A 22,671-nucleotide genomic window follows, 5' to 3' on the forward strand; every position below is an offset into this window, starting at 1 on the left:
TCAGCCAAACATTGTTATGTATGAAGCTTTCAAAAACTGCACATAGTTTTGGATGCTCTGGTTCTTGTTCTCTGACTTCTGTAGGCTGTTCTCCAGCTCTTTCAAATGTACTTCACGGTGCTTTTCATTCTAAAGAAAAAAGAGAAATGCAATGCAACTTAGAAATAAAATACAAATCAATCAAAATAATAATGTAAGACAACTAGTACCTAATTTTTTTAAGCCTTATCTACCCATAGAAGTTTTCAGAGGCTCCACAAAACTGAAGGTTCCCAAAAAGACCTCAAAATACTCAAGCTTTATTTATGTTCAGCCAGGACCAAACTGAACATGTTTGAATAAGCTTATAATCCAAAAAAGGCCTGGGAATGTAAAAATTCTGAATTTTTATCATGAAAGATTCCTAGCGTCTTAAATCTGTCATGGACTTAACACTCTCTTGTGTTGATTTTTCAAGGAAACATTTGTTATTGATCTCTGATGCAACATGATTTTTGATGCCTATTGTTCCTTATTTTAAAAAGATAACTGATAGCAATATTACATGTTCATTAGTTCCATACCTAATGGACACCACAGATCATTTGTTATATAAATACTACAGATATTCAGGTATTTCCTTTTATGTCTATTACAGATTTCAGATGCTAGTTGCTTAAAATAAATTCAACTTTAAAAAAATGGAATTATAGTTTTCAGATTTAAATCCAGCCTTAGAAAAAAAAATCAGCTTAGAATGAATAACTGAATAAAGTTACCTTCACAGTCCTATTTTGTTTCCAGTTTCATTACAACAACAGGAATAAGAGCATTTTATCAGTTTCCATAATGCATTCTCAGTTACATGTAAACGTAGTTGGAATAAAAAGCAACGAATTAAATGAGAACAGTTCTTCTCTCAGACATATATATAACTTTCACATTTATATTTTAACTGTAAGCTTAAAATGGAAACCATTTGAATATATACTTTATTTCTGACACAGAAGGATTAACAGGAGTGTTCTGCCAAGTGACATGAATTCTTATTATCTAGGACAGGTGATTCTCAGTTTCTTCGCCTTTAGCCATTGGTGTGAGGATTTAAAATGGACTAACAAGCAAACAATTATTTAGAAATTAAAATGTACTGGTAATTTGATTGAAAATAGCAAATTTAAATAATTTTAAATAGAACTAGGCTCTTGAGATCCAATTCTGTTCCCATCAACTCAGTAACTGGACTGCCACTGATTTTAAAGAAGATAGAATGAGGCTTAAAAATAAACAGTAAAGCAACTTACAGATATCATACAAGTCTCAAAAAAATAGATTCCTTTAAAACTTATAAAAAAAGAACAAAAAATCCTGCCAAAAATGCAAGTGTCTCTACTTGTTTTTTAAGTTGCAGAGAGAAATAAATTAGGATCTAATTTTAAGGATGCTCAGCTGCCGGTAAAGGTATAACGGTGTATAGCACCACATGCTGTAACTCTTACTTTTAACCACTGGCAGTGACTCCTTCCATCTTGTTTCTTTTCCTTGTACCTTGGTATTATATCAAACAATCCAACTCTATGCTAATAAAGAACAACAACATATATATACTGTGCTGTACATTCTCAGGTTCGTTTCAGGACTCCAAGACTTTAAAATAAATGTAATCAGGGAATCTTTAACTAGATTTCATCACAAGAGTAGAAAAGATAAATTTGAAATACAATATACTGTTTCTACATCACCATAAACATCTACTACCAAAAAGTCCTGAAAGATTACTAATACCAAGACCAAATAAGGATCTCTGCACATAGGTCTTAAGGTATAGGATCTGATAAATTGGTCTTTTCATCTCTTTCAGATGAATTACAACTCCCTCCCTGCCTCACCTCCCAAAAAATGAGATTATATGAATGTCTAATCTTACTACACCTCATTAGGGAAAGGAACTTCTTTGTTAATATTAAGGCAAGGATACTATGGTAATTTGCTTGCTGAATATGATTAAATTTCACATCCCAATTCAACCTGGGAGTTTTGCTTGGGCAAAAGACAAGAAAATTTTTGTTATTTTCTATTTTACTTTAACATAGTAAGAAATTCCTATGAAAAAATATTTGACATAGAATAAAACACTAGCCAATGTCTGATTTTGTTTTAAGAACACTTTTGTCTTAGGGTAAATGCAGATATTAAGTTACACTTGATACAGGTAAAAGCTAATTAAAGCATACTGGGTTCAGAACCATATCTCTGATGTCTTAATTGAATCTTGAATAGAGTTTCCATTTAGGTTGGCTTGATTTTAAACTTGAGTGCTTCAAGTAAGAATACAGAATATTGGTTTTGAGAGTCTAGGAGAGTGATACTAAATCTTTTTAGTGTCTTCTCTATTTATTTTAAATAGGTTTGTAGCTTATTATCACTGATCACAGGACAAATCTCTAACTGTGTCAAAACTTTGATTAAAGCAAATGATTTGCCATCACTAGTCTAGGGAATTCAGATATGTCTGACATTTTATTAATAGAAAATGTGCTGAAATTTTCTGGATTAGATAAAACAATAGATCAGATTTCTTTTTTTCTCTTCGTTTTCAGAGTATTACTCATCCAAAATACCTTCTTAGACTGTACATATCTTAGACTTCAACATATCAAAACCTGGGCATTTAAAGGCTTGACACTTTGAAAAATCAGTATCTCTCTTTCGTTACTAACTACATTTACATGCAACATCAGTATATAAGCTGAAAGCTTTTCACAAATTCCAGTAAGATCAGATTCTTGTATCAACTCAGGGAAAAAAAGGATACCACTATGTCGTTATGGAACTATTATGCATTAACTCAAATCTAGGTATGCTTACTGAACATGATTAATCTGAGAGGGAAATTACAACTTTATACATATTTTTTTATTTTTGCCTTGCTGAGAAAACCGGATTGAATAAGAGATGTAACCTCAATATTATTCCAGTGACTTAGTAAAATAGATTGGGCATCTGTTAAGTCTATTACAAATGTCAATATACAAAGTATATTGTCCAGCTGAATTAATTTGCTGTTCCCCAAAGTATGTATCAATTGTATTAAAAGTGTGTTTTTCAGTAAAAGCAACTTTATGTAAACAGTGATGTGGTGAGTAATTTCTTAAGTCATAGAGAGTATTATTTACTCACATGTTGAAATATGCAGAGGAGTTGTTTCTTCTCTTCCTGCCTGACTCTCACTTCAGTTTCAAGAACCAGCATTTTTGCCTGAAGGGCTTGTTCTTTGTATGACATTTTTTCCAGTTCTTCGGCTACCTGTAATAGTAATGAGAGAGAAATTATGTATATTTACTTTCACTTGAAGCCCAAACCAGATTATTTTCTTATATCTTAGCATTAGTAGCTCTATTTCCTACTCTGTCATCTAATACTTCAGCTATTTCCCATGCACAGAAACTAAGCAAGCCTGGGAAATATTCTGGCTAAATTTGAAAGAAGTTTCAATTTGGGAATGTTACTGAGAGGCAGACACTTTTGTAACTCATTTGTAAGTTCACCCAAACATTATTTTTTCAAAACCAAATCAATATCCTCAGACACTATTGAGAAAATTCAGATAGTTTATTTCAACATGACTAATCTGAGACAGAAATTACAACTTCATGCATAATTTCTGATTAAACTAATACAATTCACTGCAATCTAAATTCCTATATTTCCTCTTCCATTTGATTTACTGTTTGCATCTTTTCTACAAATGACAAATCTCTGCTTATTACTGAAAGTGTGCAAAACCTTCCTCTAAAATGAGATGGATTTCAACACCAAAGTTCTTGTGGGCTACCTATGCCAAAGACAATAAGAAAAAGGAAGGATTAAGCTTTTGTTCAGAAACTTCTTGCCATATGTGTAGGACTTAAATATTAGGTGATTAAAGCATTTTGATTTGTCACCAAAAAATGATGGTGAAATTTTGGTCCACTGAACTTCATCATTAATTTCAATGGGATCCAAATTCCACAAAGAAGTTGAATTGTGTGATCCATATTTAAACATGCAGAATTCCCAGTAACTTTTTAGTATTGCTCTTGTCCCATCTTTTCTTCTCAAGCATATTTGTTTTAATGCTACTTTTAAACAGAAAATGGCAAACAAGATTAAGAGATGTATTAAATCATCAATACCATTTTTCTCCCTTCTTCCATGGCAGATTCCAGTTGTCTGGTTAATCCATTATATTCTGCAATTTTCTCCTCAAGCTGTAATTTACTGCACTGAAGACTCTCATCTTCTTTTTTGAGCTGACAAGCAAGTTCTTCATTTCGAAATTCCATCTTTTCTAATTGCCTTTATGCAAAACAGATTAATGTATTATAATTCACTATAGCAGGGAAGTGTAGGAATTAATTGCAGTCAGATTTTTAAAAAGTTACCTTTTAAGATCTTCATATTTCTTCTGAATGTTATGGTTTACTTCTTCTAAGGAATGACTGTCCGTGGAAATTACACTGTCTTCCTCCTGTGAAAATGACAATTCATTTCTAGTTGAAGAGACCTATATACAGGATATTACAGAGTAACGTAAGCCTGCCTATTAAAATTCAATCAAACAATTTAACTGTAATTTTAGGTAAACACTATATTATATTCAAGTAAACGTTATCTTGTATTTAAAACAAAGAAAATACAGCCAAAGTAGCAGACTAAAACTTTGTGTGAACACCTTAAGACTGAAAACCTGCTATGTAACGAAGTCCTAACAAAACCCATACGCTGCTCATGCAGCCTTGTGTATTAGGAGTTAGCCAGGTTTACCTCCTTGTGAACTTTGACTCTTGAGCTTTGGATTCCAGCAAAAATAAGTTCCCTCACACTACAGTCACAGGAAGCATAAAAATAATACCGCATATATACACAGTTATCACAGAAGAACCATGTTGCACTGGCAAAGACTTTCAGAAAGTAGTGAGTATCAAAAAAGACAATCAAGTTCATAAAAAGAGGTATATCAGTAGCAGAAGCTGAAGAAAGCAAGCCGCCAGTCTTCCCCTGTTCAGCATCCAGACTGACAAACTGTTACATGTTTTCTTTTAAATCTCAGTAGTGATAAGATTATTTTTATTATTTTATTTTAAATAACAGTAGTGATAAGATTATTGTCCTTGCTACCACCCATCAACAGCAGATTAGCAATAAATAGCCACATCACCAGCCTGCTGGCACCATTATTTAAGGGGCAACCTCCATCATTCACAGGACTACCTCAAGCAGTTCCACCCAGTAATTTGAGCTAATCTGGTTGATTTTGCTTATGTGAATTACGGGCTGTTCAGCTAGCAGACTGGTAGTAGCAGAAACCTCCAGCAGAGGGGCAGTAAACTGATGTTCTAGTCTAGCTGAACCCAGAAGAGGGTTTCTGCACATGGTCCAGTTACTTCAAAAGGAATTTTCCTAAATTCTGATCACAGGATCAAGGGCCAGAATCTCTAAAAGACATCACCAAGATTTAATGCTGAAATTTAACTGCTGTTCCACCAGACTAGTGATTATATTCCCAATTACTTCACTACTTAAGAGGCTTTTTTAATTTATTCAGGAAAACATGTAGTTAGATTAAAATTACATATATCATTTTATATATGCACCTCAAAATTAATTGTTACTTAATTACTTTGCTAAGCAAAGATGGATTTATGAATTTATGAGCATTCCTGGAAGGAGTATTTAAAACAAGACAAACGGTGCTATAAGGATCATCTTGACAAGAAATTTAGAACAAAATCAAGAGCTAATTTTTTATAAGCATATAAAGTCAGTAGGAACAGAGACTCCCTGTGTTTCAGCTGAAGTCTTCCCCACCGAGACAGGAAGAAGATTAAGCCCCTTTCCCACCCTACTGATTCAAACAAACACCTTTGTCATTTGTGCTAGCAGAGTATTCTCTTCTAACTCAAAAGCACATAAAAGATAAAAGAGAACAACAAAAAAACCCAAACTTGGCCCTGCCATTGAGACTGATGTCACAGACAAAAAAAGCTGAGGAATATTCATATTCAGGCTTAACAGAAAATACAAGCAGTAGTGCTAAAATACTGCTAAAAATAGAAATGATCCTATTAAAATATATTTTACCAACCAATACAATGTAATCATTAAAATATTAAGCTTACACATCATCAAAAATACAATTTATGACTATTTATCTGAGCAAATATTGTCTAGTTTATAAATTAGTCATTAAAAATAAAACGAATAGGGAATTAAATTATTCCACTAGATACAAACAATAATCAGACTTGCACATCTATTTCCAGGGAAGAATACTGCAACACATCTCAGGACATAAGTATTCAAAAGGATCAAGAATATACTCACTTAAAAGATACAGAATCTAAAACTAAATATAACTAACTAGTCTTGTCACATACTGAATTCACGTAAATACAGTTGGTGATAGTTTTATTTGCATTGTGCTATTTCCACAGAAGGAGCTTTTGATTTATGAAGCAAATAACAAAGGAAACCGCACAACTGTCACACATGCTACTAGGAAAAAAATGTTCCAGAGACTTTCTTCCACGTAATTTTCTCATTTATCTTTAAAAATCAGCATGTTCTAAGCACCTGAACCTGCAGGTCCCTAAGGATTTTGCATTTCTGTACACGGATCCTTTCCCAGGACATAAGCTTTTCCTCATATCCTTGCTGCTTTTCCTCGGCTGCTTTCAGCAAGTCATAAACATGTTGTAACTCCTTTAACTCAGCCTCCGTTTTGTCCCTCACCTGCATCATAGCATCACAGGAGAAAAATGTAAGTGTAAAACCATAAATTAGTTGTTGTAATACTTAGTGGCTTTCTATGTAAGTAATAAATCTGAAATTCTATACGAGTTGCATATGTCACCTATTAAATAAAATACTGACAAATTTACAAGTTCACCATTGGAGAAGTTTCTATCTCTGACTACATTTCCTTAAAGACTCAGTAACACTCACAATGAACATTTACAAAATTATGCAAGTGTTAGCAGTTCATTATGCAATACCCAAATTTCGATTTTATTTTTATCGCAATATATTTTGGGAGATGGCATACAGACACATTAAGCAGCTTACAGGAAAAATTCTGACCATACAACTATTGCAGTATTTGAAAAGAGGGCAACACCTAATGCCACCTGAAGCCACATACAATGCTGTGCAAATATTATTTAGGCATCAGAGAATATTTTTCTCCATTCTACAACTGAATTGTTGAAAAATAAAGTTAGTATAAAATAAAATGAACATCTGAGACACTTCTCTGAGGACTAATTCTGTTCTGTAAAACAGAACATTGCAAGCAATGCAAAACCTGTCCCTGCCTCAGTGTCATCGCTTAAAAGAATATGTATTTTGATGAGCAGTGGAACTGAGGCAAGTGATTTTCCTACCAGTTTTGTATTATTTACTGATGTGCTGTGTTCCAGTATTCAGCTCCACCTGCTGAAAAAACTTAAAACTCATCACTGTATTGATTCTCTGTTTTAACTGCTAGCTAAAACAAACAACTTACACTGCAAAGAAATCTTACAGCAGGTTTGCTTCCCTATGCAACTTTCACAGCTGTTCTGTTGATAGGTCTAGTTTTGAAATCATCAATAACAAAATCACATTTTTAAAAGTCATAAAATGAATTTTTGAATTCTAAAATAGCATTAGTCTAGGAAATATTTCTCACCTGTTTGCAATTGTGTAGTATCCAAAAAACCACCAGCTCACAAGTAAGAGCTAGAAAAGCATGCAATGAATTCAAAACCAATTTTATAGATGGAAAAAGAAAAAAAGAAAAAGAGCCAGTACCTTGTGACTTCTAAGTAGTGTAGTGATTGTCAATGTACCTACAGAATTGTTTGGAAACATGCTTTATTACGCCAAAACTTACCTTACCTACTTCTAAGCATTTGTTTTCTGTTATTCTTTTGTTTTCATTTAAGACTGTTTCATATCTGGATTTCAATTCTTCTACTGCTGTTTGTAATATTTGCACCTAGGACACAATATATTTTTCACACACATTTTCAAGGTATTTCTTTTAAATATAGAAAAGAGAATCATTAGTATGAAGCATAAAGTAAACCGTTTGATTTCTAAATAGAATCTCAATGTTTGTCATTATATGAAGTTTTTTATTTTCATTATCCTACTCACTACAGCAAATATAAAAGGGTAACTCGGTAAAGAGCACTCTGATATCAACATTTCGTTTCCAACAATGGCAAATGAGCTATAGTTTTGCTACAGAAGCAGCCAGCATGACTCGCCCTTCTCTCCCCAGATCACAAGTATCACCAGCAACAGTTCCCACCTGGAGTCACCAGAGCTACAGCCCAGGGAACTTCATCCCACTTACTGCTTAAGGTTGGCTATTCCCTGGAATTACATCTTTCATCTTAAAGCTAGCAACACTTTAATTGTGGTGATATGTCCCACAGACGAGGCACACTGGTTGTACTTAGAGTTAGTATCAAGTCTTTTCTCAATAATTTCAAAACAAAGATAAAAGTGAAGACTGTCAGTGAAATGGTTATCTATACTATAGCAGAAATATATACAACTTTGAATCAATGATGTTCTAAAATTCCTTCCCTTTTTGATACAAAGCCCATTTTAAGTCTGATTTGTATGTTTTGCTGGTATTTTCAACGTGGAGCTACCGATGTAAATAAAAACTCTTACAATAGTACTTGAGTGCTGTTTTACTGTTCTTAGGAATGTGGAAATAAAGATATGACCAAGGAGAAGTAAAATATCATTGCATATGCCCACTAAAGACATCAGACTCAAATTTTACTTTTTAATTATAGTTTACTGGGTTGCCAACTTGCTTTTTAGGAAGCAAATCTTTTCTAAGCAAGTATGTATTAGCTCTGTTGGCTTCAATGATCTTCAACTGGGCTTCACACAATTCAGCAAGGATTATGTGTACTAGTAATAGTGTGGAGACTGTTCTTGGATATGGTTTTTAATGGCACTCTCTTCTATCAATCATCCTCAATGTTACAACAGTATTGCAGTCAACATGACAACAAATCTGTTTTATTACAAATAAAACCTTTATAATTTCTTCAAAACTGCTTAAAACTTTAAAACCCATATTTGAACATTTCAAATATGCTAGTCACCTGATTTTTATACTGTTGAACAAGGTTTTCCTGCACCTTTGCCTTTTCTTGCAGATTTAGCAGTTCATTTTCAACAGAAACAGTACTGGTTTCCAATGTAGCAAGGGAAGCCTTGATTAAAACATGGAAAATATAAAAATTGTAAGAGTGTTATTAAAATAACACAATCTACAATACGATATTACTAGCAAGTGACCTGCAGACATTAAAAAGAGTGACATAATTATTTATCCTGTCACACAAAAATGAGAGCCCACAGTTCATTTGTCGGCTCATCAGAATATTTACTTCAGAAGATAAATGTATATAAAACCTGTAAACCCTTTAAAAATTGAAATTAATAATTGAGCTAAAATCAGTTCTTTAATTTGAAAGAAAATTTTACAAGCATAAAATAATGATTTCCAATTAAGCAATTTTGTAGCTACTGACAGTAAAATAAATGGCATCCTGCTTAAGCAGATAGATGATTAAACAATCCTGTTCCTAGACTTGCCATAGATTTCCACTGATAAATTTTCAGTGTCTCATTTCCACTGGTAAATTTTTCAATGTCTCATTTTCACTTATTGTAAAAAATGGGTGGCAAAATTTATTCTACAGGCTTGGGATCTCTAGACAGAAGGCCATAAGGGAATTCATGTGGTTCCTTTATTAATGTATCAGAAATGCAGAGCCATACAATAATGATTTAAAATAATCTCACCTTTAATTTTTCATTTTCAAGGTAAATCTTTTCACTTTCAGAGTTAACAGAACTTAGGTTTCCAAGAATTTCCTCATCTCTGTTTCTTCTCCATTCCTCCTTTCTTTTCAGGTCTTCCAAAAGGCTTGTGATCTGCCTTGTTAGACAGGCAAGAATGTCTATATCATATATAATGCTTCCAAAACTCTCACTATGCAAATTAAATTGCACGTTAATACATACTCCTTCATTAGTCTTATTATATTAAAAGGAATAAAAAAAAATTGGGACAACATATTTAAGCATCCCAAGAAAGTAGTATCTATTGAAATAAGAAACTTTCCAAAAGAGATGTGGTCCACCAAGGAAGTGGTCCTAGGTCAATTATAAATAAATTCATTACCTAGAACACCCAAGCATACTTCCAAGACAACTATGCATACATATATTGTACAAAATGGAATGATGTTGAATTTATAAGGTCTATCAGATATTGTCCTACTAAAAACATTCCATAGCTAGTTTAGGAATGGTACTTTCCATTATTAAAAGCAACAAATCGTGCTATATGCCTTACCATTTGCTTTTCATGTTAATGAAGTTAAAACAACAAAATTTGTTTTGCTGTTCAGTTAGTAATACACTGCCTAGCAGAACAAGTCTTGTTAGAATGGTGCATTTCAAGCAGAGACTTGTGTTTTCAGCTGAAATAAAACCAGCAAAAAACAGCTGGAAGCAGCAAGAGTACTTCAGGGAAGTACTATAGATATTTCTCTTTTCCTATTCTTTCCTAGATGCCTCCTCATATACACTGGACCAGTGGTGGGCTAGACAGATTTCTGGGCTGACGTCATATACCTGTACTCCTGTTAAATTTTAAAATATGCTGAAAATATTTTCAGAAATGTCAGATTTTCTGAAACAAAACCAAAAGAGTCAAGCCAATTTAAATTGAGCTGTTATGTATTTGAGCATGTATCAAGTTCTTCGTAAAATAAACATTGTGCCTTAGACCTAGCATAAAGGCACCTACCAGTTTATTTTGCTTGTTTGAATTATAGTCCATATTTCAACTGACATAGAAGGTAAAAGGATATTTGTCACTGTCTGCCAAAGAAAATGGCATATCCTTCATGCACATTAGAACTTGACTGCATACTTTGAATAAGGTTGGACAATTTTGTGTTGCATTTCCTTACAGGAACAAACTGTTAAAACATGCATCTGAGAGGAACTCTTCTCTGTCCTCTAGTGGGGTGAGACATTAGTGGAACTGAAATAATTTTGCTGTCATTAGTCTGAAGTAGAAACTAGAAGCCTAAGTAAAAACCTTCTTCTATACTGCAGTAGACACAAGAGTTAACACTCAAGCTGTTTAATCAGTTACTAAATAAATGGTTCTGAGGAAGCAGCATAGTAGCTACTAGCAAGTTCAGGCTAATCAGAAGTATGTAGGGGAAAAAACATGTTCCTTACTTGTATGGGGGAATGAAGTTTTTTAAAAAAAAGTTGTGAAATGCAGCAAAGAGAAGGCTACAAATCTTAAATTATTTCTAATTTCCAACTTTTAAGTTCTGCTCAGAATTTTAAAATATGAATACATAAACTTGTTTACATTGTCAGCCTGAGTACTACACTACTAAATACCAAGACTGTGTGACTACAGAAACAAACAAACAAAATAGATCAACAGTTTAACTTACTTCTTAAGATCTTCTGTTTGAATTTCTAACGTTGTCTTTCCTTCAACCATTCTATCATGCTCATTTTTCCAGACATCGGAAGCTGACAGTATCTTAGACAGTTTGACTTCCTAGAGAATACAGGAATTACAAATTATGTAAGAAAAGAATGCCACTGAAGAACACCATCTACTTCTACAAATTTTTCTAAACACAAGAGGTATTTAATATAAGACAGCTTAGATCTCCCTAGTACAAAGCAATGTAAATTTTGTCTTGTCTCAAAAGAAAATAAGCAAAAATACACACATTTTAAAAAATTAAGGTCTAAGTACAGGCTTACGTTTAAGGCAAAGACACAGTTAAACACTGGCACTGTTTATCAACTGTAGAATACAACAATATTTCAAAATTTAAGATGAAAATATTTTCTTACAACAAAAATATTAGTCTCCAATACATCTCTACTACACGTAAATTACATAAATTAATACAAAAATAAAATTCTGCCAAAACATTTTAAGAATAAAAAATAATAGCTAGGTAAGAAATGAAAAGTTAAGTAAAGTCCCTCAAAGAAGTATGGATAATTAACCAACATATGCTATCTTGAAAGTACCCCAGGTCTTCAATGGGGAAAGAAAACAACAGTGTGACTACAAAACATCAAAAGTTCAGGAGTTAGCTGCCATCCCTCTGTACTGTTAAGTGTACTTAAAGATCCATACTGTCTTCTCACAAAGAACAAAAAAAATAAAAAAAATTATTAACCATCTCCTAGTATACTAACTGGAAAAATGTATCTTTAATACTGACATATCCAAACTGATGGCAACATATCTAAGAGTATGAAAACATACTCTTATTAGGAAATCCAAATAAAGCAATAAAGATCTCAGCACAGTTCTGATCCACCTGGTCTTTTTGGACAATTACACACTGTAGGGATATGCAGAGCAAGAATCTAAGGAACAATGTGGATTAAGGAAGTTTTGTACATGGATTTTGAAAAGATTCAGAGCAAGCAGCTTAGAAACAGACAGCTAAGTAGCCACATGAGATGTCATACAGTGACAAATAAAGAAAACAAAGACTTCAAACTCCAATCATGGATTCTTAGTTAGTATACTGTACTTCTGAGATTAGTCAGTGTATATCCATAAAGGTCTAAAACTGGAAGATCAGGAGAGGTGTAACTGAAAGCTGATCAGACTCCTCTTACTTACTGCAGTTTGAAGCGGTCAACCTCATGGCTTAAGACTTTCACTAAATTTTAACAAAAGAAAAGCAGTGAATGTAGTAACAGTTTGCATGTCATTAATAGCAACCTTGTCCTTAACCAAGGAGCAAAAAAATAAAAGATAGACAAACACAGCATGACCAATCAACTTTTCCTATTTTCCACAGGTGAAAGTCTCCCATTGTTCAGTTTAAAACAATACAGCACGACATTGCTCACAGCATAGTCACTCACACGTTCTCTTATTCTGGAGATTAAATTTTCCACAGCTGCTTCAAAGTGTTCAGCTCTCTGTTTCTGGGACCTGATTGCTTTTTTCAGAGCAGCCTTCTTTTGCTCACTTGTTTCCCTTAAGGCTAACATCTGGCGCTTGTATTCACCAACTTGAAGTTTCCACTCCGCTATTTTCTTTTCTAGAGTCTGCAGTATAATTAAACATCAACTCTTTTCAAATTCTATACCTTCGAAACCATTTTGTGACATAACAAAACCAGGAATAGCAATTACGTTTATAATCTGTTTCCATAATGTCTTTGTATCTCAAATCTTGTGGTTGATACAAAGAGCTAGCCAAGGTATGTACAGCAGTAGGCAAGAGAGAAGACATGTTGGGAAACTCATTATAAAGATAATCAAAAGAAGAGGTTGAGGAGGTGCAGAAGCAGGCAGGAGTAGGAGGTAAGACAGCAATCTAACCATTGCTGTGTGCTCTTGGAAAAAAATGCAGAATTTCAATGCAGAAGGCGTGGCATGGAAGTTAAACCTGTTTATGAGGAGGAAAATAAAAGTGGTTTCATCATCCCTAGTGACTGATTTCTGTAAAGCATATCACCTTAATGATGCTACTAGTGATATTCACTGAGGTAGTAGTCTGTGCTCTGAATCTATAGTGAGCATGCACATAACTGGGCTGGAGATCAGTATAACTGTACATGAAATTTGAATATGAAAGTTAAGATCTTGGATTTGGGTTTTTTAAGTCAAAAAGCTTGGAAAGGCCACGGTCTTTTCTTGAATATATGTATTATGATATGGTCTGTGATTAGATGACAATATACTATTTTCTTGCAAGATCTCTGACTTTTTCCCATGCATACAATGACCCCACTCTATTAATGAAACAGAATTGTTTAGTGAAGAAACTATTTTTTATGGGAAGTTATATTTTGTGTTCAATGGATAGTGAAGCAGAAAATGCAAAAAGAAAAGATTAAGCACTGTCTTGCCTACAGCAGACAATTGTTTAAAGGTAATTAAAACAGGCTATGATAAAGCTTAAACCACAGTGGTAAATCACACATTGTAAGGACAACAAATAACAATAATTTCCTGAGTGCTTGATTTTGCAGCAGTCAGGAATTAAAATACATTTTCATTAAATGTATTTTTATTTAAATACGTGTAAAATTACATTTGCATTGTATTTTAATGCATTTAATTGTACTATCAAATGTGTACATGCAATTGAGATGAGAGCTGGGTTCTACAACTATCATTATAATATCTTTTCTATTGCGGTTAATATTTCTGACTAACTAGATTTTTACATCACTCTGATGAAGGCAGTGTAACGATCCCATCCAATCCAGGAAGCTGATGTCTCTAATTTCATGACTTTTGTATTTTTCATCTACATATCACTTGTTATTTAAACATGAATGGAAAAAGAGATCAGACATTAAAACACTACATGATGACATACAATAAAAGCAACACCAGACTCTGCTTCAAGGACAATCTCAGATGCAATTATTTTTAAGGTGCTACAGCTTATCACAAACATGACGAAGCTACCAGTAGACAACTACTTTCATAAAGACAAGTGCAAGTTCCATTCATATCACTTATGCCAAACTACAGGAATGTAACTAGGCTAGGAGTGTAAATGAATTTGTCTCAAGTCACTGATAAATATCCTAATTGTAAGAACGATTAATGCATTTGTTTCCTACATTCCTACATTCAGTCTAGGTCTGACACTTAACTTTTAATTATGTTCTACATGACTAAAGATCAGAATGACATGCCATTTACCTACTGACTACGTTAATGTGCCAGCCTTATTCAAGCTACTATTTGCCAGTTGCTATAAAATATGCATATTATGCCTATGAGAGGATATCTGTCAATATAGGTCCTGCTAATGGCCCCAAAACTTATCCATAATCAATGCAAAATGTATGTGATTTTCCAAGTGAAAGATGGTCACAGGTACTGGGACCCACCAAAAAGGAAAATACTACTTCAAAAAATTAAATTATAAAAGCCCCTAAATATGCAGGAAGCAGTTTTCATATATAGATGCTTATAGGGCATTTAATAAACAAAGATGTGACTTGGGGGGGGCGGCAGGAGAATACCTTCAATAAACAGAGCAAATAATAGAAAACCTGAGTCTATGTGTGGACTTCTTTAACTGTTGGTATAAGTAAACAACTGTTATCCCCTGTTATAACCGCAGGAGGTCACAATTACACTAAGAATAAGTGCTTTGGGCATTATTCAGTGACTGAGGTAAATTTAAATTGAGAATTAATTTCATAAGGGTAATGCTAAGCTGACACAAGCTTTTGTCCAGATATTAACAAAATCATCACCAGGATTTAAGCTAGCAACGGACTTCAGCACTTTTTGAAGAGTCAACTTTTAAATAAAGATTGAATGAAAATACAGTTGCATATTAAGTTACTTTATCAAAGTATCACTTAATGAAAATGTTGTTGGAATACTAATAATTGTACTAAGTAGAATAATAAAGCAATTTTTATTCAGAAGAAAACATGAGGTATTTATACAGACATAGACATACGTAACTTTTTTTGAAATTTAGTTGCTAAAGGTTCCTTAACAACTTCAAATGATACAATTCATAGAGGATGTATGCTACTAAAAAAAGGTTGGAAATTAGAAATACATTATTTTTCAGCCAATGTTTTCTCATTCGTGCCTATGTTCTTGACAAGTTTCAAATACTAAAATCTGAGGCCACATACAGCTCCAGCCTCTGACACATGGCCTCTTCCTTGCCTTGTTCTAAAGCCAGTAACTGCTGCAAATGCCCAAATTTACCTCTTGCTTTTTAGAACAGAAGATGGAAATCATTTCACCTACCTTAAAGAACGTGAGGTTAGGCATTAGTCTTAAGTGTTTCTCTTTCAGTCAGTATTAAGATGTTTATTGATTCCTTCACAGTCAATAAAAAGAAACAGGTGGTAATTCATCACCTTTATCTTACAACAGAAACTCATCCTTGGGACTTGCCTATCTCTTTCTATTGACTGTACGGAGACTGCCTCAGGATCGATGTCTATCTTCTACATAGCACAGTTAGGTGAGTGCATGCTTCTATGTTTGCTTAACTTCTCTTCAGCAGAACTGCTAGTATGCACAAGTTGAGAAAAGAAGGAAAAAAAAAACCCTTGCAATTAAGATAGTGTGGTCAGGCAGACTGCGCAAGATATAAACGCTAATGATTTTTACTGTTTGGGATTTTTCTTCCACCAAGAGTTTGATTTCAAGTGATATTTTAAGATTTAACTCTCACATCTGAGTTAAACTGTGACCACAATAAGGCTTTGCTGATTTTTTCAAATAAAGTGAAACACGAGTAAAAATATGTTGACCTGTATTTTCACTTTTAATTCATCATTTTCCACTTCTTTTCTTTGAATCTGACATTGCAGGTGAGCTTGTACTGCCTTTACTGATCTTGACAGGTGGTCTTCTTTCCGTACATTGACCTAACAAAGAGAAATAAACACAAATCTATTGGTCTATGGAGATATGCTGTATGATGCTATCTATACTCTTTCTACTTTGCCTTACAGTTTCTAACTGACATTTCAATGTCCTCAAAAGCTGGAAAAATAAAACATGCTTTACAAGTATTATTCACAAGCAGTAACTTGTGACTAATGTTATTAATGTTAAACAGAAATCACAAACTTGAAAGAATATATGTATAATCGATGCCTCATATTTAATCTGACTCTTTAAGTAGTATGAACAAGGCCTGGAAGCACGAACTCTGAAATCCAGGCTGAGCAAAGGCATCTAGCTAGCAGGCTGACCAAAATTAAGTCACACTGATCAGCTCTGCCGTGCCTAATTAGTCCTGAACTGATCTTCATTAAATACCAAAGACCACCACCTACTATTAGAAGTATTGATACATTTAATTCAAACTCTAATTTTGAGGGGATACATAAAGCGAGGCAGCTTATGTCACCAGAACTGAGGTCAGATGATTCTATGAAATTTCTTGCAACTTGATTCCTTTGGCTCGTTCTAAATAAGGAATAATGAAAACAGGTAGAAAGAAGTCATATTATCAGCATAGACTAGAATAGCATTGTAATGCACCAAGTGTTCATTAAGGATACCAGTAAGAAAGGCAGACTCAGACTCAGTCAGGTATTGATGAAAATGCCATTTTTTGGAGATAATGTAAGAAGGGACAAGGAGATAGCATAGATAATAATTTATCCCGTCAGATGCTGGGCACCCCAATTTGTCCAGCATTAGACAGATCTCTAGTCAGGGCACGGCATGCTGCGCAGATCCAATCAATGCTGACGTTTGCTGGCTTTGTGGTCTTTAGAATCTTTATAGGCTTTTCTGTTCAGCAATTCTACTCTCAAGCAAAAGGATGTTTCTATGAAAACATGCTGCTTCACTTCAGGATAAAGACAAGGACATGCCAGTTGCCAGGTGTGCACCCTCATAGGCTCCTCTACAATGAGCTGGCTAAGTTTATCCTGTAGCCAAGTGCTATGTTCTCTTGGTTAAGCAAAGACAAATTCTTAAAGAAGAACCATGGCTCTCAACAAACCCCAAGGAGCTACAAAAGTCAAAGTAGACCATTGTCCTCTTAAAGATTTAGCTGAGCCTACTCTGTTCCTCACTAAGACTGAACCACGCTGCATTGCATACACATAAAGTGCACTTTAGGTATACAAGTACTGTAACACAGATGATTGCTAAACTACCAGTAAAATAATTTTGAAACTTTTGTAGCATGTTCTTATACAGGACAGATAACTCTTCTCTTCCTATGTTGGCTTCTGCACTAAGCCCCTTCCTTTGGCTCAGAGATGAATGAGGTCCTGTCAGCCTTTGATGATATTAGCTCTGCTGTCAGTACTACCTTTCCCTATTCATCGAGCTCAAAGAGCTATGGAAACTAAGTGTGAACAGTACCTGTTTAGTTTACTCTGTATTACTTCATTATAAGTATTTTTTTCCAGAACTATTGCGAATCTGTAAATGAGAAGCCAAAAGCCATTAGTCTAGATGTATGCCCCTCCCTGAACCACGGGACATTAGTGTTAAGGATAACCTGTATCCTTAATAGGTTTGGATACAGTCTTGAAGGTTTTAAGATATTTCTGTAGGAAACATCTTTCAGGATTTTCCTTTTTTTCATAGGTCTTTGAAATTGCTTTTCTCAAAATTTAAAATTTGTAAATAAGAATCTAGCACATTGGAAGAAAACATTCATTCCAACAGAACTGGTCACTCACTTTTTCAAGCTGAAGCCGGGATGAAAGTTCTTTAACATGTTTCTCCCTTTCAAGTATTTTTCTCCGGAGATTCTTCATGGAAAAAAATTAACAAAGAAATTATTTTAATGTCTGTACACAATAATGCAACAGCAATGCACATTGATGAACATTTCAGATGTAAAACTAAGATTCCGTTTTGTGATGATAAACCACAAATACTCCCAATTTGCTACTGTTGCTTAAAACTGTATGCTACCATAACATAGGCATTTTCAGATATACAGCATAGACCAAAAAGAGACAGACATTTTAATTTACTTACTGTATTTTGGGTTTCATTTTCACTTAACTTCTGCATCAAAGTGTCAATGTTTTTACTGTTTAACTGCAAGACAGAAGCAAGAAACATTAAAAAATTACTTCTTTTTATAATTGATTTAGCATTTTTTCAGCGTTTTTGAATGTGGTACATATAATTTGCTACATTTTCAAATTTGGTACATATAAAAGCTCGCATACTCACAAGCTACTTAGAGTTAGTGGTTTAAACCCTAAAGATTTAATTTATTTTGTGCATAGAACTTCGTAGCTGAGGAAAACAAACTAGGGTCATTGCATATGCCAATTTCTTTCTTTATTTTAGCTAAAAGGACTCTAAATACCATAAATACTTAAGTGTTATTTAAACATGTAGTCAAAAGCATTTGTGCAACTCATAATATTTTAAAGATAAATATTAAGTATGAAAGCCTTTCAGGAACTTCAGTTATATAGGAGAATTTGAAGACTGAACCAGAAAGCATAGGCTGGGAGATCACAAAAATAAACTTACATTAACTGTTACTACAAATCCAAAAAAATTTATGTGCCTATAATATTGTCAATTAAACTTCTCATTTTAAAATAACTGATTTTGGGGGTCGGGTAACTTTTGATTTGAAAAAAAAATAGACTTGTGAGACTTTCCGATTGTAAATCCTAAACATTTTAGTTTCACTAGTGAGAGGATAAACCCACTGCCTCAATGTGGAAACTTTGGCATCAAAAGTTTTACTACAACTCCTTGCAAAGCAGTCATCTTATCCTGGCCTGCATATAATTCCTCAGAATATGCTGTAATCTTGATGCCATGATTATCTGTAAAGTCAGTACATGGACCCCAAACCTGCATCCAGGTTTCCACCTCTGCATACACTGCAAACTTATAAACATTGTATTCAGTAGAAGTCCTATCCTTTCCTGACTACACTGAGTCAGATTTCCTATCAGCTAATAACTAATATATAAACAGTAATGGTGTTTTGTGACCCCACAGTACTTTATCAGCAAAAATAAGTGCTTAGAAGACTTCCCAGAATTGAGAAGTGACCAGAAACCTAAATTACTCATACCATGTTTCCATTCTCAGGAAATTGTCTTCCCTACAGTTAGTTCTCTATGAACTTTCTCTCTAATGATCAACAAAAAACCTTATGCTGTAAGATAGCCTGCATTGTCTATGAAAACCTGAAAATCGAGAATATTATCTTTAAAATAAAAAAAAAAAAGTTCAGAATAAACCCCCATCTCTGTTAGCTTGTGTTGTGGTTTAACCCAGCAGGCAGCTAAACACCACACAGTCATTTGCTCACTCTCCTGCAGTGGGATGGGGGAGAGAATCGGAAAAAAGGTAAAACTCATGGGTTGAGATAAAGACAATTTAATAGGACAGAAAAGGAAGGGAAAATAATAATACCGATAAAAGAATATACAAAACAAGCGATGTACAATGCAATTGCTCACCACCCACTGAATGATGCCCAGCCAGTTCCTGAGCAGGAGATGCACCCCCTTGGCCAATTCCCCCCAGTTTTTTGTTCAGCATGACGTCATATGGTATGGAACTTTGGCAAGTTTGGGGCAGCTGTCCTGGTTGTGCCCCCTCCCAGCTTCTTGTGCACCTCCAGCCTCCTCACTGGCAGGGCAGTACGAGAAGCTGAAAGTCCCTGACTTAGTGTAAGCACTGCTCAGCAACAGCTAAAACACCAGTGTGTTATCAACATCATTCTCATTCTAAATCCAAAACACAGCACTATACCAGCTACTAGGAAGAAAATTAACTCTGTCCCAGCTGAAACCAGGACAGCTTGCAAGAACAAAAGGTTAGCTTTATGACTTCTGAAGGAAAGCTAAGAAAGCCAGCAATGACAGATCAGATTTAATTTTAAAAGAACTCTACATTCTTCACTCCATCAGGTTTCTGTGCAAGTTCCATATGACACTACTGTTAAACAGGAATTCATTGTGATCCACCTCCTGTTTTAACACACATAGCCCACCAAATTCCTTCCAACTTTCTTAGCGCACAGGACATAACAAAAAAATCTTCCCAATTCGTCTATTAAAGAAGATGGTAAGACTAAATGTTAGTTTAAGATTCGCCTAAGAAATGTACATTTGCATTGGTTCTATGTTTATGGCTTACACATTTTCTTACTTGGTGTTCTAGACTGTCAGATTCTTTGCTTAGATCAGTAAAGTATTTTCCATCTTGGATGGCTTTTGTAGTTCTATGACAGTCCTTTTTATATGGCTGAATCAGTGAACAGAGTTTTCCTGCTTCTCCAGGTGGCACATACATTTTTCCCTGAAATAGGATTCATAATTATGTAACATTTAGTATCACTCACAGTTAGGACACTGATCTTGCTAATTCAAGGATGTCAACATAAAACAAGTCAGCTCTTCAGGAGAATCGTTTAGGAGAAATTTTACAGATCAAAGAAATCTCTCATTTATGACTTCCAACAAGGGTAAAAGCCTGTGATATCACATGATGTACCCTCAAACTGATCGCTAACAGAACACATCTAATCTACAAGGCAAAGGTAAACAGTTTACCTCCAATGACGGTGGACGCCAAGTCCTGCTCAGACACTGATATTATGTTTCAGAGCAGAGTTCTTCCAATTTGGAAGCAGCAATGGCTTTTCTCTGTTCCCAGTTTGGAAAAGCTCCTCACCTTGCAGGCTGCACATGAACATGCTGCTGCCTGTGTCATGGCAAGTCCAGAGCCAAGTATCAGTGCCTACTACCTAAACGCATCCCATTCCCCCCACTTCCTTGTCAAGCACCAGGAACCTTCCGTCACCCTCACCCCTTCTCCAAACACCTCTCTCCTGCCTCTACCCTCACGCTCCAGCACGACTGATGCCCTCACCAAGGACAAAGTTATCTGTTTACTCTGCTCAGTGCTCCACTGACTACTCTTATTTTTCAGAAGTGGATTGTCTTGCCTTCTCCACCCACCAGGACCCATTTCTCCTGCTTTTAGCCTGTGCCAGGTGCATGTCCAGCAAAATAATTTGTCAGACTAAGAGTTTATATTCTTACATCCGTATCTCCTTAGCATACTTGAGAAAATGAGTAACAGAATTTTGGAAGTTCCCAACTAACAAAATCACTTCCTCAGAGAATCAGAATGTAGACTGCTCTGCTTCCAACTCTTGCCATAAGGCAAATAACTACACTCTAAACGTCCAGTGTTTTTTATTTTATATACGTGTGTGTGTGTGTTTCTTCTTTTATTACAGGCTTACATTTCCTGGCAGACTTCAACTTGTGTAACACAGTGCAGGTCTCTATAGCTTTTTCTTGGTTATATACCCAAAACTAAGCTCTTGAAGTGAATTACTTCCAGTGAAAACATCATCTTGGAAGGTTAAACATCGTGTTTCATTTATCTTAGCCCATCTATGTGAGCAGAAAAGAACAAATAAGAATTTTTCCATTGTTTCAGTATACCAGCTTTATGTCCAGCAGTCTCACTACCCATTTTTTGAATTATTGCCTACTTCCCACCTGGAGCTAGGAAATATATTTTGAAATATCTGTTTTGAATCTTGTTAACAAAGTAAATAGAATGAAAAAAGTCAAGCTTAACAGGAACAGAATAGACTTGCCTCAGTAGCACAACGAAGAAGCAGCTTTTCCTGAAGAGCAGACTCCAATAAAGGAGCAGTACAGTTATGTACAGGTAAAGATGAGGATGATTGCAATGATGACGACATTTTGTTTTAATGCTGTATAATGAGACAGTACACATTAACATGTATCCGTGTTCTGTGAAACAGTAACTGAAACATCCGCATCTCAGGTCATTCCCACTAGAAAATACAGTGTACCAGACCAAGTAAACCCCAGTCTCATCAGAGATTTACCACAGTTAATGCAACTGAAACCTTGCACACGTATTCCTACCTTGTAATCACTTAAGGAGTACTGAATTCACACATTTGGTGCACAGAAATCAGATCCAAGAGCAGAAAACTGAATACAAAGGACAGGGTAAAGCTGCATTTTCCCACTTGCGCTTCCCAGCCCAGAGGGCGAGGAGCAGGGGCGCAGGCCACCCAGCAGTGGCCGTCACCCCGGGCCCTGTCCCCTC

At 34.9% G+C, this 22,671-nt stretch overlaps 1 protein-coding gene across 1 annotated transcript; it reads right to left on the minus strand.

Moving 5' to 3' along the window:
- On the minus strand, positions 1 to 22,294 carry ODF2L (outer dense fiber of sperm tails 2 like; the record flags this gene model as incomplete). The annotated part of the gene is made up of 14 exons (XM_082314512.1): positions 1 to 129; positions 3,160 to 3,285; positions 4,155 to 4,317; positions 4,404 to 4,525; positions 7,895 to 7,999; positions 9,135 to 9,245; positions 9,841 to 9,976; positions 11,523 to 11,632; positions 12,976 to 13,161; positions 16,365 to 16,481; positions 18,264 to 18,335; positions 18,568 to 18,630; positions 20,722 to 20,871; positions 22,187 to 22,294. The coding sequence occupies 14 exons, from the start codon at positions 22,292 to 22,294 to the stop codon at positions 1 to 3; spliced, it is 1,698 nt and encodes a 565-aa protein (XP_082170638.1).
- Positions 22,295 to 22,671: the final 377 nt, after the last annotated feature.

Source organism: Platalea leucorodia, assembly GCF_965183815.1.
Source record: "Platalea leucorodia genome assembly, chromosome: 5".
NCBI classification, from domain to species: domain Eukaryota; kingdom Metazoa; phylum Chordata; class Aves; order Pelecaniformes; family Threskiornithidae; genus Platalea; species Platalea leucorodia.